The sequence below is a fragment of the Sorex fumeus genome, unplaced genomic scaffold (genome assembly GCF_029834395.1).
Source record: "Sorex fumeus unplaced genomic scaffold, SorFum_2.1 ptg000063l, whole genome shotgun sequence".
Taxonomy (NCBI): Eukaryota; Metazoa; Chordata; class Mammalia; order Eulipotyphla; family Soricidae; genus Sorex; species Sorex fumeus.
Window position 1 is genome coordinate 73,339,485 of NW_026606120.1, and position 14,121 is coordinate 73,353,605.

At 43.8% G+C, this 14,121-nt stretch overlaps 1 protein-coding gene and 1 non-coding gene across 8 annotated transcripts in view; one reads left to right on the forward strand and one right to left on the reverse strand.

Moving 5' to 3' along the window:
* Positions 1-511: 511 nt before the first annotated feature.
* Positions 512-14,121, reverse strand: part of MED1 (mediator complex subunit 1) — a 42,247-nt gene continuing 28,637 nt past the window's right edge. Inside the window, exons 15-19 of one of the 7 annotated variants that reach the window (XR_008794267.1) lie at positions 8,810-8,905; positions 8,591-8,696; positions 6,702-6,842; positions 1,857-1,991; positions 1,228-1,469 (exon numbers count right to left, since the gene is read on the reverse strand). Coding sequence is in view for 5 of the 7 variants with exons in the window: in XM_056128022.1 (XP_055983997.1) it covers positions 3,599-6,842; positions 8,591-8,696; positions 8,810-8,905 (3,446 nt within the window). In the remaining 2 variants the exon portion in view is untranslated. Of the gene's footprint in view, positions 1,992-3,364; positions 6,843-8,590; positions 8,697-8,809; positions 8,906-14,121 lie in introns of those variants that run through there. The other 6 variants (XR_008794268.1, XM_056128024.1, XM_056128026.1 and 3 more) reach the window with 6 other exon arrangements.
* LOC130036294 (U6 spliceosomal RNA) lies at positions 11,639-11,743 on the forward strand. Its single transcript, XR_008794340.1, has one exon. It is a non-coding gene; the product is annotated as a U6 spliceosomal RNA (small nuclear RNA).

A 14,121-nucleotide genomic window follows, 5' to 3' on the forward strand; every position in this document is an offset into this window, starting at 1 on the left:
GAAGCAACGATGAACAACGGGAGGACAGTGCTACAGTGCTATTCTGGGCTAATATCCAGCAGTGTTAAGGGGCTTATCCCAACTGGTGATCTGTTTTCCCTTCACAGTAGAACCATGTGGTGCCAGGGATTGAACCTAGGACTAGTAGGCCTAGGGCTTCCATGACTGAACGATTTCCCAGGCCTGAAATCTACTTATGTGGGTTGTTTTGGTTTATTAGGCCACACCTGACAGTGTTCAGAGTACTTCCAGCTCAATATTTAGGGGACTATTAATAGCAGGGATCAAGCCCAGGGGTCCTGCATGCAAAGCAAAGCACGCACACTGCAACCTAGGGTTCTTGCACTGAATGACCAGACTTATCGTTAGTTAGGGTTGGATGCATCCAGAGCACCGCTTGGGAGACCCTACAACAGCCACACACACCCCCAATATACTTCTTTAAACTGGATTTTTCAAAAACTTAATAAATATCATTTAAAAGATTTAAATTTTATAACACGTAGGCATATTGCTTTTTATCAAAGAAATTTATTTTCATGTAAATAAACAGGTTCTTTTGTAATGTTTAGGGGGAAAATCCCAGATTTTTGTCTACTTTCAAAAAAATGAAAAACCCCAAAGTATTTACAGAACGGCCATAAGCACAGAAAATCAAATTTGAAATTTTTTTAGAAAAGACCCTCCCCAACTGCTCCTGATGTACATTTTTTAAACAAAAATGTAAAGCTCAGCTCTCTGGGATGATATTTCCTACCCCTTGAAAAAATAACAAGGATAGAAATGAAGGGAAAGGGGCAATGACAAAGGGGAGAAATGGTAAAAGAAAATAGTATTGCCCAGGGATTACGAATGTGTTTCCTATACTGGCCATAAGCTTTAAGTGACTCAACTAGATACCTTATGACTCACTGGCTCCCTAAAAGGGTTTGAGAATTCCTGATGGTGCTGCACTAAATTCTCAGACCTAGGCCTCTCAAGAGTCACCAACCACAAGCCTCATTTTGGCAACTAGGTACTTCATCGTTTTGCACACTAAAATATTTAGTTTTAAAACACATTGATTTTTGAACCTGAAATCTTCATGTACATCAGAGCAGCTTTTAACCGAAAACCACAAACATGAAGCCAAAGACGAAAGAGGAATCAGATTCGGTCAAACTAAGAATACATAAGACGCCAGCAGCAGAAGATAGGTAGAAGTTGACTTCACGTCCTTGCAGTCTTTTGAAACAGGAGAATGAGTACACCTAGACAGGAGGGAGGTGTCCCAGGCTTGGTTTATTCTGACTCTTCTCCTCCACCCTGTGGAGAAATGCAGTGCTCCCTGGTTCACAGGCAGGGTGAAGCAGTTTAGCCCCGGCTCCCTGTTAAGCAAGTTCAGATGCTGGGTCAGTGTGTGGGGTGTGCCCATCGACAATTCAGGGGCTTATCAACTTCATCCAGATCCTAACTCGGGATTCTTTGATCTGGGATGAAGACAGAAAGAGAGAAAAAGCTTCCCAGTTTACTCATTTTGGTATTTATTTGCTTGGGAGAACTGAGCCCCTACTATTAGGCAGTTATACCCCCCTTAAGATTTTCCCAACCCAGAATAAACTTAAAAACCACATAACTTTTTCCCCCCGGCAGAAACCAATGGGATAGATTCAAAACTAGGTGAGAAACTTGTGAGAAAGCCAACCTGGTTGTTATGTCTGAGAGGCTGCTACTGTATCAACATCACAAGATAAAGCACTCTGGTATCACTTTGCCCATGTCCTCCTTAGTGTCACCCAAGACATTTGACTCTGATATGGTAACCGATAACTTTTCTTGCTCCACTTTGCAATGTTTCGTTTCCTACTTGATATTACCTTGGGACACAAAAGTGGCAGAGTTGTTGAGAGCTGATGACCAGAAATGGGAGACTAGAGGAAATCAGAGACAGTCAGGAATGAAAGCCAAAGCTGATTTTCCAACTCTAAGCTAACTCCAACCTGCAGAAAGAGCTGAACATAGAAATCTTCTTCAATATCTGATGAAGTCGCTCCATTTACAACATACACAAACAATGAACACCTGGCTTGCTTTTTTAAAAAAAAATCCAGAAGAGTTGTGCTGGGGACTGTGCCCCATCCTGCTGATACAGACCCTGAATGGAATCATCAGGAATGGCACAGTGCAGGTGTCAAAATCAAAGTAAGGCCGCAGAATTTTGAGAGGACCCTCCAAATACTGAGAACTTGTGTTGCACTTAAATGGTCTCCTGGATTTCTATATTTATGAGAAGGGCTTCTTATTGATGTCCCCAAGAATCCAGACTCAGACCTATTCTTCAAAAAAAGGTCCAATGGTGTAGCTACATAGTAGCAAGGGTTTATTTTTATGCCCACCTAGCATTCCAGGCCCCCATTACTTGAAGTGAGCTTGAAATTGTTGTTAAGTGAACTATGGCTGCAACTTTTTTTTTCTTTTTTCCTGTTTTATCTAAGGGAACATACACTGGAGTGATTCAAGTCTGGACTCTTTCTCCTTGTGATGAAGGGAAACGAGCCCAGCTCACAGGAATGGCATCCGTTCTCCTACAAACAAAATGCTGGGATGTGGACTTTTGGCACATTGTGGAAAGAGGAGAACTAGTAATTCTGTAATGGTTTTCATGTCACTGGATTAGGGAGGTTGTCCTGCATTAAACCTTACTGCATTTGAAAACATGGTTCCATCCCCCAAAAGCCAGTCCAGCTTTTCCTAAAGGAGACGCATAAATCAATACCTCCATTGGGAGGTGATTTGTAATATTCCTATGGTGTCTAAACCCTATGAAAAACCTCCCAACAACAAAAATACCATTTTGGTTTTTCTACTATACTCCGAAGATGGGTTCTCATTAATCTGCTTGAGCTTGATGCCTCGGTATCAACACAAGCCACAAACTCTCTACCACCAAATAAGCCTTACTCTTCCACGTCCCATCATTTTGAACCCTGAACCTCACAGAAGTAGAAACACTGTATAACACAAACAGATAAAGGGTTATAATATCAAAATAAATAGCGAATATCATCTTCCCTTCCCCAATCACTCCTAAGAAACAGACACCAAACATTAAAGTGTCCAAAATGACCAAAGTCCTTCATTTGCCCATGCCTCTAATGGACAACTACCCAAACAAAGGTGAACAACCTTCATGCAAATGCATCAAGGAATGTATTGCTTTTTCATTTTCTGCCCAGCCCTTCAAATACATGCACTAAAATGAGTTTTAAGAAATGGCCTAAAAATGGAAAAGAGGGAAAAATATATATATGAATATTTCCCACAAAGCTTTCCCACCCTTCCCTCTCCCTATTCCCGCCCCATCCTCCCCCCTTTCATAAGCAAGAATTTTAACTTTTTTCCTGGCAAAGAAACAATTTTTAGTAACTAGAATCAAATTGTGGTCTTTTTTAGTAGGGTCTGACTATGCCTTTTTAACTTTACCCCATTCAGTGTCAAAGCCATTGCCATTTAAGGTTCTAAAACACATCAGACATGTCTGACACAACCCTTATGATGTTCTGTCTAGAAACTTATTAGTGTTTCTCTGATTGTGGTTTTTGTGTTAAAAGTAAGGTTTCTAATTGCCAATCAATGCCACATCCATAAGATCATCATCTTCTTCCCCAATCATAAAGTCAGGGCTGAGTCGTGAGGGCCTGTCTGTAGATAAGATTGTGTTACTTGTCATAGACAAGGACTGGTCTGAAGAAATGGGTGACTTAGACCAACTCTCTGGCTTGATGCTATGAGATTTCTTCTTGTCTCGGTCTTTATCCCGGTCGCGGTCCCTATCTTTGTCCTTTACTTTCTTCTTTTCTTTTTTGTGCTTCTTATGCTTCTCTGTGCTGTATTCAGGAAGTGGTCGAATGCCATCATCTGAGCTGGGGCTGTTCTGATAAGATTTCTCTGCTATAGAGGATCCTGACTCACTTTCACTGTCCAGATTCTGGGGGGTATATGCTGGTGATTTACTATGGCTAGGAGAGCCTCGCTCATGCTTTGGGGTGGAGCCACTGATGAGTGGAGAGCCATAGTTTTTGGAAGAGGCCATCTGCGGCCTGAGCCCTTCTCCACTACTTTCCCCAGGTTTCTGCAGAGTCACTTTGGCTTTAATGCTGGGGGATCCGCCATCATGCTTGCTAATGATGATTTTTGCCACACCAGTACTTCCCACATTTTTGGACTCTGAGGTCTTCTTAGAGGTATCCGCTGAGCCCCCTGAAGCAGAAACCTTTGATTTGTCTTTCTCACTTTTCTCACGCTTGCCCTGGAATTCTCCTCCTGACAAGTTATGTTTGGAGGACATAGGATGGCTAGAAGCATTTGTGCTCACGCCCATCTGGCCATCCATTGGGTCTTCACCCCCAGGGCCACTGGTCACAACCCCATGCTTCAGTTTATCTATGACAGCTGTTAAAGACGGCTTCTTATTTCTGCTGGGAGATTTCCCTTTGGAACTCCCATGCTGGTTCTGAGAGGATGACATGGAAGAACCACTGGAGAAGGAAGAGGAAGATGTTGGACAAGAATTAGATGATGGGGGCGTTTTCTGAGATAGTGAGCCTGAGGCTCCTAACCCTGAAGATGACTTCATATTCGTGCTTGAGCTATTTCCAGACATGTGAGAGCCACCAGAACCTGAACTGATGGGGGACTTGGCTTTCGAGGATGGGGGAGTCCCAGGAATAGGCTTCATTGGAGAAGCAAGCTTATCAGAGCCTCCAGGCGGTCTTGAGTGAGAAGGGGATATGTTCGGTTTACTTAAAGAGGGGTTCATGAGTGATGATGGCTTTCCTTGAGGTTTCATCTTGGTGCTGCTGGAACCACTGCTCAGCCCATGCTTGGTAATAGGAGAAGAACCTGGCTTCCCCCCAGACTGGGATGAATTTTTGGACTGGCTAGATCCAGAAGACCCCTGGCTAGAATATATACTGCTACTTAACTTGGAACTTGATAATCCCTCGGATTTACTGCTTTTCATCTTGCCTGAGTTGGAAGCAGAAGATGAGGACGAAGAGGAAGAAGAGTGACTATGGTGACTTTTACTGCCTGAGGAAGACACAGAACCACTGCTGGTGTACTGGCTATGAGAGGAGGGCTTGCCCACCATCACGGTTCCCTTAGGAATCTGAATCGTGATTTTGGGAATGGGCGGTGTGGCAACACCAGGAGGAGTCTGAGATCTTCCTGAACTGCCTGGAGATTTGGATCCACCTGTACTGGTTGGTGGGGTGAAAGGCCGGTTAGAAGAACTGTGAGATGGGGACTTTCCCTCGGTGTCTGCCTTCTTCCTTTTTGGAGGCTTATCTTTGCTTTTGCCATCGTTAGATGGGGTCCGACTGCGTTTCCCTGGTTTGCTATCTAACCCGGGGCCAGAAAGACTACTATTACTAGTACCATTGCCTTCTTTTACTCTCTTCTGAGTCTTTTCTTTCCCTAAATCCCCACTGGTCAATAAAGGACTCTGGCTACCACTGTGATGCTCCATAAGATCTGTAGGACCCAGAGCCTTACCTGCCACTGATATAATACTGAAATCAACTGTGTCAGCTTGACTATTGCCTTTAAATTTAGTCTCCCCATTATCACTTCCAAGTATTGGCACCCCCAAAGTATTTAGTGCCTGAGATGCAAATCCTTTGAAATCATCATTGTCTCCGCTTTGGCTGCTTTCATCAAAATACTCTTCTCCAAAACCACTTTGACTCTGGCTGTTCAACAGATCAGGATTAAAGTCCACTCCATCAGGAAAAAAATGGTTCGGAGAGTCACTGCTGGGACTTCCTGTGGCATCTGCAATAAGGTCAGCTGGATCAGTATAAGGATTTTCATTATTATTGGTTTGGAAAACATCAGGGTCAAAGAGAGCACTCTGAGAATGCCCAGAGCTCGAAGAATCTCGAACAGGGGTGCCAATGGGTGGGCAATCATCACTAGTGCTGGGCAACTTAGAGGCTTCTTCTGCAATGTCTGAGAGGATATCAGTTACATCAGGACCAATGCTGTCTGAACTGGATAGTCGAACCATCCTCTGAATACTGGGTTGGGGGTGAGGTACTGGTTGTGGGTAAGTTGTTGGGGGAGTGCTACACTGGCTTGGAGCTGGAGTGATGTGTGGCGTATCCAGTGTATCAGCTGTCATGTTGACATCAAAGATAGGATTCTGTGAGTCAACATCCATTGAAAATAACTCCCTCTGAAAGTCATCTTCAGTCTGGTGCTTGGGTTTCTCCGGTGGTAATCTGGATGACTTCTTTTTCTTTGTCTTGTTGCTTCCCGAGCACATTTCCATCCGGGGTGAGCCGGAAGAGTTCTGCCTTTCTAAAGGGCTGCTTCCATAAAGGGTTGAGAAATCCTGGGCAGGATTATCTTTAAGAAGGTTCATGAGCATCGGGTGGTTCTTGGTGTTGCCGGCCATCGAAGAGACAGGTGGCGGCGTGTGATGAGGAGGGGTCGGACTCGAGCCAATGGTAGACCCCCCGTTCCCTGTGATTTGCAACAAACTGGTAAGAATTGGGTTCTGAGACACCTTGCTGAAGTCCTCCCCATGGCCCACCGACTCATGCCGATCTTTGATGCTCATGCTCATATTAAACAAGGTGGTAATGGGACCCCCCGGAAAGGTGTTGGTTGGTGTAGTGGTACCACTCATTGGGTTGTTGCCTGTGGTCATGCCATACCCTGGGCTGCTAGCCGGGGGCAGGTTCTTTTTCACCATGTCTTCAACTGTCTCTGCAATGAGGGACAGTGCTGGGGTGTCGGCCTGAATGGTTTCAGCTTTCCTCCGAATAGCCCTCATGGTCACTGGGATGGACATACACCTGAAAAATAAGATAAAAAAAGCAAAGCTAATGTTGTACATCTGCTAGATGAAGTAAATTTTTCTTCAACTAGTGGAATTTTGTTTTGTGTTTTTTTCTGGTTTTTTTTTTGTATCACACCTGGAGAGACCCAAGAGCTACTTCTGGATCAGTGTTCTGGGTGGTTACTGGCAGTGCTCATGGAACTATGCTATCCCAGGGATCACATCCAGGGCTCGTGCATGCACAATATGAACTCCAGCCTGTTGACCTTACTCTGACCCCTTACTTTATTTTGGTGTTGTGGGCTTCACATATGCAAATTACTGCTTACCAAATTCTTGACACCTGAAATTAGTTTGTCATTCAGGAAAAAGGTTTTAATTTTGCCAAGACTCAGATACATAACCAAAGGTTTACAGTAAGCAATTTTAATGAAAAGCAAGTACCCCAAAATATAGGTGCTGTTCTATGAAACACCAACAATTTCAGATAATTCACTCTAGAAAGTAATCTGGATGTGTATACAACTCTTGAAGTACCTCCAAAAAACAAATGAATCATATACAAGAATCCAAATAACAACTAACCTACTGTACTCAAAACGGGTGATAGTGAACATGGGAAGAAAAGTTTTCAGGATTCACCTTAAATTATTAATACATTATAATTATTCTAATTAACCATTAGAAAAATCTCTTGGAGCAAGAGAGAAGCTCAGAGTGCATGCTTTGAATGTCAGAGGCCTAGGCTTGATTCCCCCACAATACCCCTGCAATCCTGGGCACCACCAGGAGCACCTCCGACCAGAGCCAGAAGTAGCCTCTATGTATCATTGGGTGTGACCCAAAACCAAAAAGAAAATGAACACCACAAATGAATGCACGAGCATCAACAGCCAGTTGTGCATGCAATTCCCAGTCATTGCAATCTCAGTAATGTGAGTTACACAAACCCCTTCATATTCTTTCAGCATTCTCCCTCAAAAAGTAAAGGTAAAGGTAAAGGCCCTCCGTTGATCGTCGATTTGCTCGAGCGGGCCCAGTAACGTCTCCATTGGAGACTTTGTTGTTACTGAGTCTGGCATATCGAATACTCTCGGTAGCTTGCCGGGCTCTCCGAGAGGGGCGGAGGAATCGAACTCGGGTCGGCCATGTTGGCCGCTTGTAAGGCGAACGCCCTACCCGCTGTGAGAAGCCTTAAATTGTCATGTTACCTACTTCTTAATAATATTTTCATTATTTTCATAATGATATTTTAAATATCAAAACTCAGACCAGAGATAATTTAATGGGCTGAGCACATGCTGTGCATGAGGCCCAAGTTTGATCCCTGGCACCACACAGTCCTCATTAGAGGTCCTCACACAGAGCAACCCCCAAGCACTGAGCCAGGAGAAGCCACAGCAACCACCTAGCATGGCCCCAAAATGAATTTATATCTTAGTACATACTGCTTTTTCATTGTTTTGAGTTTGTTTTTAATTATATAGGGGCCAATCTAGTGTGGTATGCATGGGTTGTGGCTGTGGTCCCAGGGGACTCAATGATGCTGGGAATCAAGCTAAGGGCTCTGCATGTGCTAGGCACGTGCCATGTTAATGGAGCTATCTCCCCAAACTTACTACTTTAAAGTCAAAAGAAGGGTAAATTCTCGTAAAGCAGTGATTAAATGCTTCCTTCCAAAAACTTCAATCCACCACAATACAGAAGACAATGTTTCTTATACACCTCTTTATGGGACTCTGAAGGAAAGGGGGACAGTGCTACCTCTGAACAACTTTGGCAATGAAGTCATCTGTGCAGATGAGTGCATCTGACAACCCTTTGTAGAGTTTACAGCTCACATGTGTTGAGTCCTGAACATCCATTACCACTGAAAGACAAAATACATGAGATGTTTGAGAAAGTCAGCTTTTAAATGTTCATGAAAATTAAAGGGACCAAACAGCTGCCCTGAAAGGGGTGCTACCCTCCCACACAACTCACCACACACCAGGGAGTCATTCACAGGATGCTGAAAAGATACACTGAAACGGGACTCTGAGAGGGGACATACTTCAAATTGGAGGAGCCCAGGAGAATCTAAAAGACAAAGATATGATCATAAAACAAGCAGCCAACTCGAAGGCTTGAGACAAACAAGTGGCAAGCCCTAAAAAAGAGCGGCAGAAAGGAGGAGGGCAGGTGTTCAGTCCACCAACCTGCAAGTACATGATCACAAAATCACCACTGTGCTTCGTGCCAAGTGCAATCTGGGTGGCTCTGCTGTTTAAGTCTGGCAGCAAAGCCATTGATGACTATGGTGCCAAAAGCAATTTCTGGCCTCACTGAAGTCACAAAAAGGGTATAACATCCTCCCACCCTCACCCCCTGACCCCACCAATGAACAATGCAACTAGAGATATAGAAACATCACAGTCAGGAAGTGTGGCCCATGAAAAGCAAGTGTGTAACATCACGGCAACATAGCTAACAAACACAACTGGATCTTGTGTGCTTCATCCAAGAGCAGGAGCCTGGGAAGCAAGCACTGCCATGAACAGCATGTAAACCTCACTGGGCACCGCAACCTGACTGTGAACCCTGGTGAACACAAAAACTTAAAAGATATGAAAGTGAGGGATGGGAGCGATAGTATAGTGGGCAGGGCATTTGCCTTGCACATGGCCGACCCAAGTTTAATCCCTGGCATCCCATATGGTCCCCTGAGCACCGCCAGGAGTAAGTCCTGAATGCAAAGCCAGGAGTAACCCCTGAGCGTCACTGGGTGTGATCCAAAAAAAGCAAAATTTAAAAAAGATATGAAAGTGGAGCCAAAGAGATAGGGCAGTGGTTGGCAGGGTGCCTTTCTTGCCCAAGAGTAACTTGGGTTGGATCCCAGGCACTCCTGTGATTCTCCCTGAGATCTACAGGGAATGATTTTTGAGCACAGAGCTAGGAAAAAAATCAAGTGAAAGCACCATATCCATGCATATATATAACCCCTGGTCATCACAACAACAATGATGACTTAAGCAAGGAAGGAAGGGAATAAAAAAATAATCCCTAACTGAAGAGACAGTACAGCGGTAAGGGACTTGCCATGCAAGTGAAAAAACCCAGATGTGACACCTGGCACCCTATATGGTTCTCTGAGCCCTACCAGGAGTGATCCCTGAACACAAATCAGGAGTAAACCCTGCCAGTTGTGGCACAAAGAAACAAAATAAGAGCCCCGATGTATAGCACTGTAGCACTGCACTGTCAGTCCATTGAAAATCGATTTGCTGGAGCCGGTACCAGTAACATCTCCATTTATACCTTATGTATAAAGGAAAATTTCCCTCCTTAAATACCCACACTACTATATAATACACAAATGATAGAAGGTGTCAATATCCAAGGAATGTACCAGTTTATTTTAAATACTCCAAAACAAAGGGGCTGGAGAGATTGAAACAGGGATAGGCACACGAAAGGCAAGTGACTTAACCCCTGTCCTAACTTCTCCAGCCCCGATCAACTGCTTTCTGTTTACTTTCTATTACATGTGCAGCTCACAATATGATATAAAGGATACAGGGGCTACTACCGAAAGTGAGATATTTATGCCAGATAATCTTACAGGTGTCACCCTAGCTCCCTAAAACAAACTTGTGGCAGTTGACACAAAAATATATATTTTCTGAGGGAAAGAAAAAAAAAAGAATGATTATAGGCCTAATTTCCTAGCTACCTTTAAATACTCACTTTGGGGGGCAGAGCAATAATACTGCAGCTAAGGTGTTTGCCCTGCATGCAGCAGACCAGGATTTGATCCCCGGCATCCCATATGGTTCCCTGTGCGTCGCCAGGATTAATTCCTGAGTGCAGAGCCAGAAGTAACCCCTGAGCATTGTTGGATATGACAAAAGCCAAAACAAATAAAAACCCTCATTTAAAGAGCTGGAGAGATAGCACAGTGGGTAGGGCGTTTGCCTTGCACGCAGCCAACCCAGGTTCGATTCCCAGCATCCCATATGTTCCCCTGAGCACTGCCAGGAGCAATTCCTGAGTGCAGAGTGCAGAGCCAGGAGTAATCCCTGAGCATTGCTGGGTGTGACCCAAAAAGCGAAAAAAAAAAAGCTGGAGAGCTATTACAGTCAGTAGAGCGTATGCTCTGCACATGGTCAAACTGGGTTCAATTCCCCTCAGCACTGCCAGAAGCAATTCCTGAATGCAGAGCCAGGAGTAACCCCTGAGCATCACCAGGTGTTGCTCCAAAGCCAAAGTTATATAAATAGAAACTCATTTTTAGATCTCACATATCTATTTGGAGCTTATTATAGGATTCAGACATGAAATAGAACCATAATCATAATTTGTGGACTAGAGAACAGGGGAAAAGGTGTGACATGTGGATGACCCATGCTTTAGTGCCTGTACCACATAGTCCAAGTGACTCCTGTGCACAAAGCTGGGAATAATGACCCCTGAGTACCAATGAGTGTAGTCAAACAACCCCCAGCAAAAAAAATTAAGAACAATGTAATATTGTGTCAGTAACTCTAAAATTTCATCTCTATTAATCAACTCTTGGTTTCGTGTTTTTTGGGGGGCTATGAGGATTGGATTTTGGGATCAGACCCAACACGGCTACTCCTAGCTCTATGTTCTGGGATTAAATCAGGGATGGTCATATGCAAGCAAGGACAGTGCCTTACCTCCTGTACTATCTCTCCAGACCCTATATATTCCTATCCCCATAAAAGATCTCTGATTTACCTTCCCTAGTCCTTTCTGTCTGCTGTTCACATTAGCACTTTTCTATCACTTAAGCACCTTACAAGAAAGGTAGTGCTTGCTTTGGCAGCACATTTAGTATAAAACTGGAATGATACAATGATTAGCATGGGCCCTGTGCAAAGACGACACAAAAGTTCATAAGCATTCCATATTAAAATAAAAGTAAAAAGGTTAGAACACATCAAGCCTTCTAATCCAGAACATCAGAAGCCTCCAAAATCCTCAAAGAGAAAAGGGCAATTGACTTTTAAACTTTTTAATTTATTTGGTTTGGGGAGTCATACCTGGCAGTGCCTGGGGTCTATTTGTTGCTGTGTGCTCAGATGTCATTCTGGGAGGCACTTAGGGGACTGTATAAGGTGTTGGGGATGGAACCAGGGTTGGCTGCATGCAAGGCAAGCTCCTTAAATCTTGTACTGTATCTCCAACTCCCAATTTTTTGTTTTAAATTTTGGGACCACACCCTGCTATGTTCAAGGGCTAATTCCACTTCTCTGCTCAGAGGTCACGCCTGGTAGTACTTAGGGAACCATGCAAAGCTGATCACTAAATCCTAGCCTTGAGGCATGAAAAGCAGGAGCTGATCCTGTCAGCCATCTTTCGCCCAAAAGTTCTATGTACTGTTTTGTTGAGATTTTCTGTCATTACCCCGTGACAGCTCAGGTGCTCCTTCTAACTCTGTGTTCAGTGGTTGCTTCTAGAAATGGTCCAGGGACCATTTAGTATCATGTACTAGGGATAGAACCTGAGTCTCCTGCATACAACAAAGCCAGATGAGTTATCTCTAGTGATCTTAAACTTTTCTTGGGGGATGTAGGAGTGGGACACAAGTGGTAGGGCCTGGGGATAACTGACAGCTCGGTGTTCAGGGAACCATGTGATACTAGGGATCAACTTAACCCCTGTACGATCTCTCTAGCCACCTTCTCTTACCTTTTTAAGCATTATAATTCAGGATTCCAAGAATGAGGAGAAGAAATACACTTAGAACTCCCTCATGGGAAGAGAATTCTGCTTTGGAGACTATTCTCATGTCATGGCATGCTTCCTGCATTTTCCCCCACTGCCCAACCACTACCGCCTTTCTATTCTCTTAAACAAAATCTCTTATTAATTGGAGAATAAGAATAACTCTAACAAGCTAAATTATTTTCAAAATTATGGGGGGAGAAGCTTGAGCAATAGTATAGTGGCCAGGGTGCTTGCCTTGCATACAGCCAATCTGAGTTCAGTAACTGGCACCAGATATGCTCCCCTAAGTACCACTACGAATGATACCTGAGTGCAGAGCCAGGGGTAAGCCCTGAATACCACCAATAAAGAAAATATTCAGGAGGGGTAGGGGATCATTTGTGGTCATACTAGGTGGTTCTCAGGGGCTACTCCTGGCTCAGTGCTTAAATTTCTTCTGGCAGTAAGTACACAGGGGACAATGTGATGTGATGCAGTGTGTGGTTTGCCTACATGGAAATCATGCACTCTAAACCTTTAAACTATAGCTATCCTAAATTTCTGTTATTTTTAGGGGCCATACCTGGTGGTCAGGGATCACTCCTGGCAGTATTAAGGGAACCGTATAAGGTGGTGCAGGGGATTGAACCAGGGTCCTATTGAGCCACATACAAGGCAAGGGTCTGATCCAAAAATTTTATTTATTTATTTTTTGCTTTTCGGGTCACACATGGCGATGCTCAGGGGTTACTCCTGGCTTTGCACTCAGGAATCACTCCTGGCAGTGCTCAGGAGACCATATGGGATGCTGGGAATCAAACCCGGGTCGGCCGCGTGCGAAGCAAACGCCCTACCCGCTGTGCTATCACTCCAGCCCCTGAAATTTTATTTTTAAACAAATTTTACTATTTTTGTTTTGGGGGCCACGCCCGGTTCTGCATTCAGGAATCACTGCTGACAGTGCTCAGGGGACCTAGGCAGTGCTGAGCACTGAACCCAGCTCAGCGCATGCAAAGCAAGCTCTTTAACCACTGTACCATTTCTCTGGCCCCTGAAATTTATTTTTTAATATTTTGCCTCACAACCAATAGATTTAAAGAAATCTTCCTGAGCAGGAGAGATAGCTCAAAGGGCTTAGTGCCTGTTTTATATGCAATAAACTACAGTTCAATCCACACCGAGCTCCACAGGCACCTCTGAATATCATGAGTGACCTCTGAGCCCACTGAACTCATGAAAACAACAACAAAGAAATTCTCATTTTTGTATACCCCAAGTTCTACTTTATACACTTGCTAACAGGTTCAAGTCTCTGAGACATTCAATTAAATCAACTCACCACTGTAAAAGCATAAAAAATCTATTGCAAAAAAAACAATTGCTTCAGTATGTCAATTTACAAATTGGTTCCATTTTTGTAGAACATAAACCAGATTGCCAAACACGTCCCATTGAGATTCTAGTTCCAATTAGTGGGAGTATGTGTGGAAACCAAGTATATATATATTTTATCTATTTTCAAAAGCTCCACAAGTCATCTGAATTCGAGAAACTTTAAGTGTTCTGCTTCTATCATTAAGTTA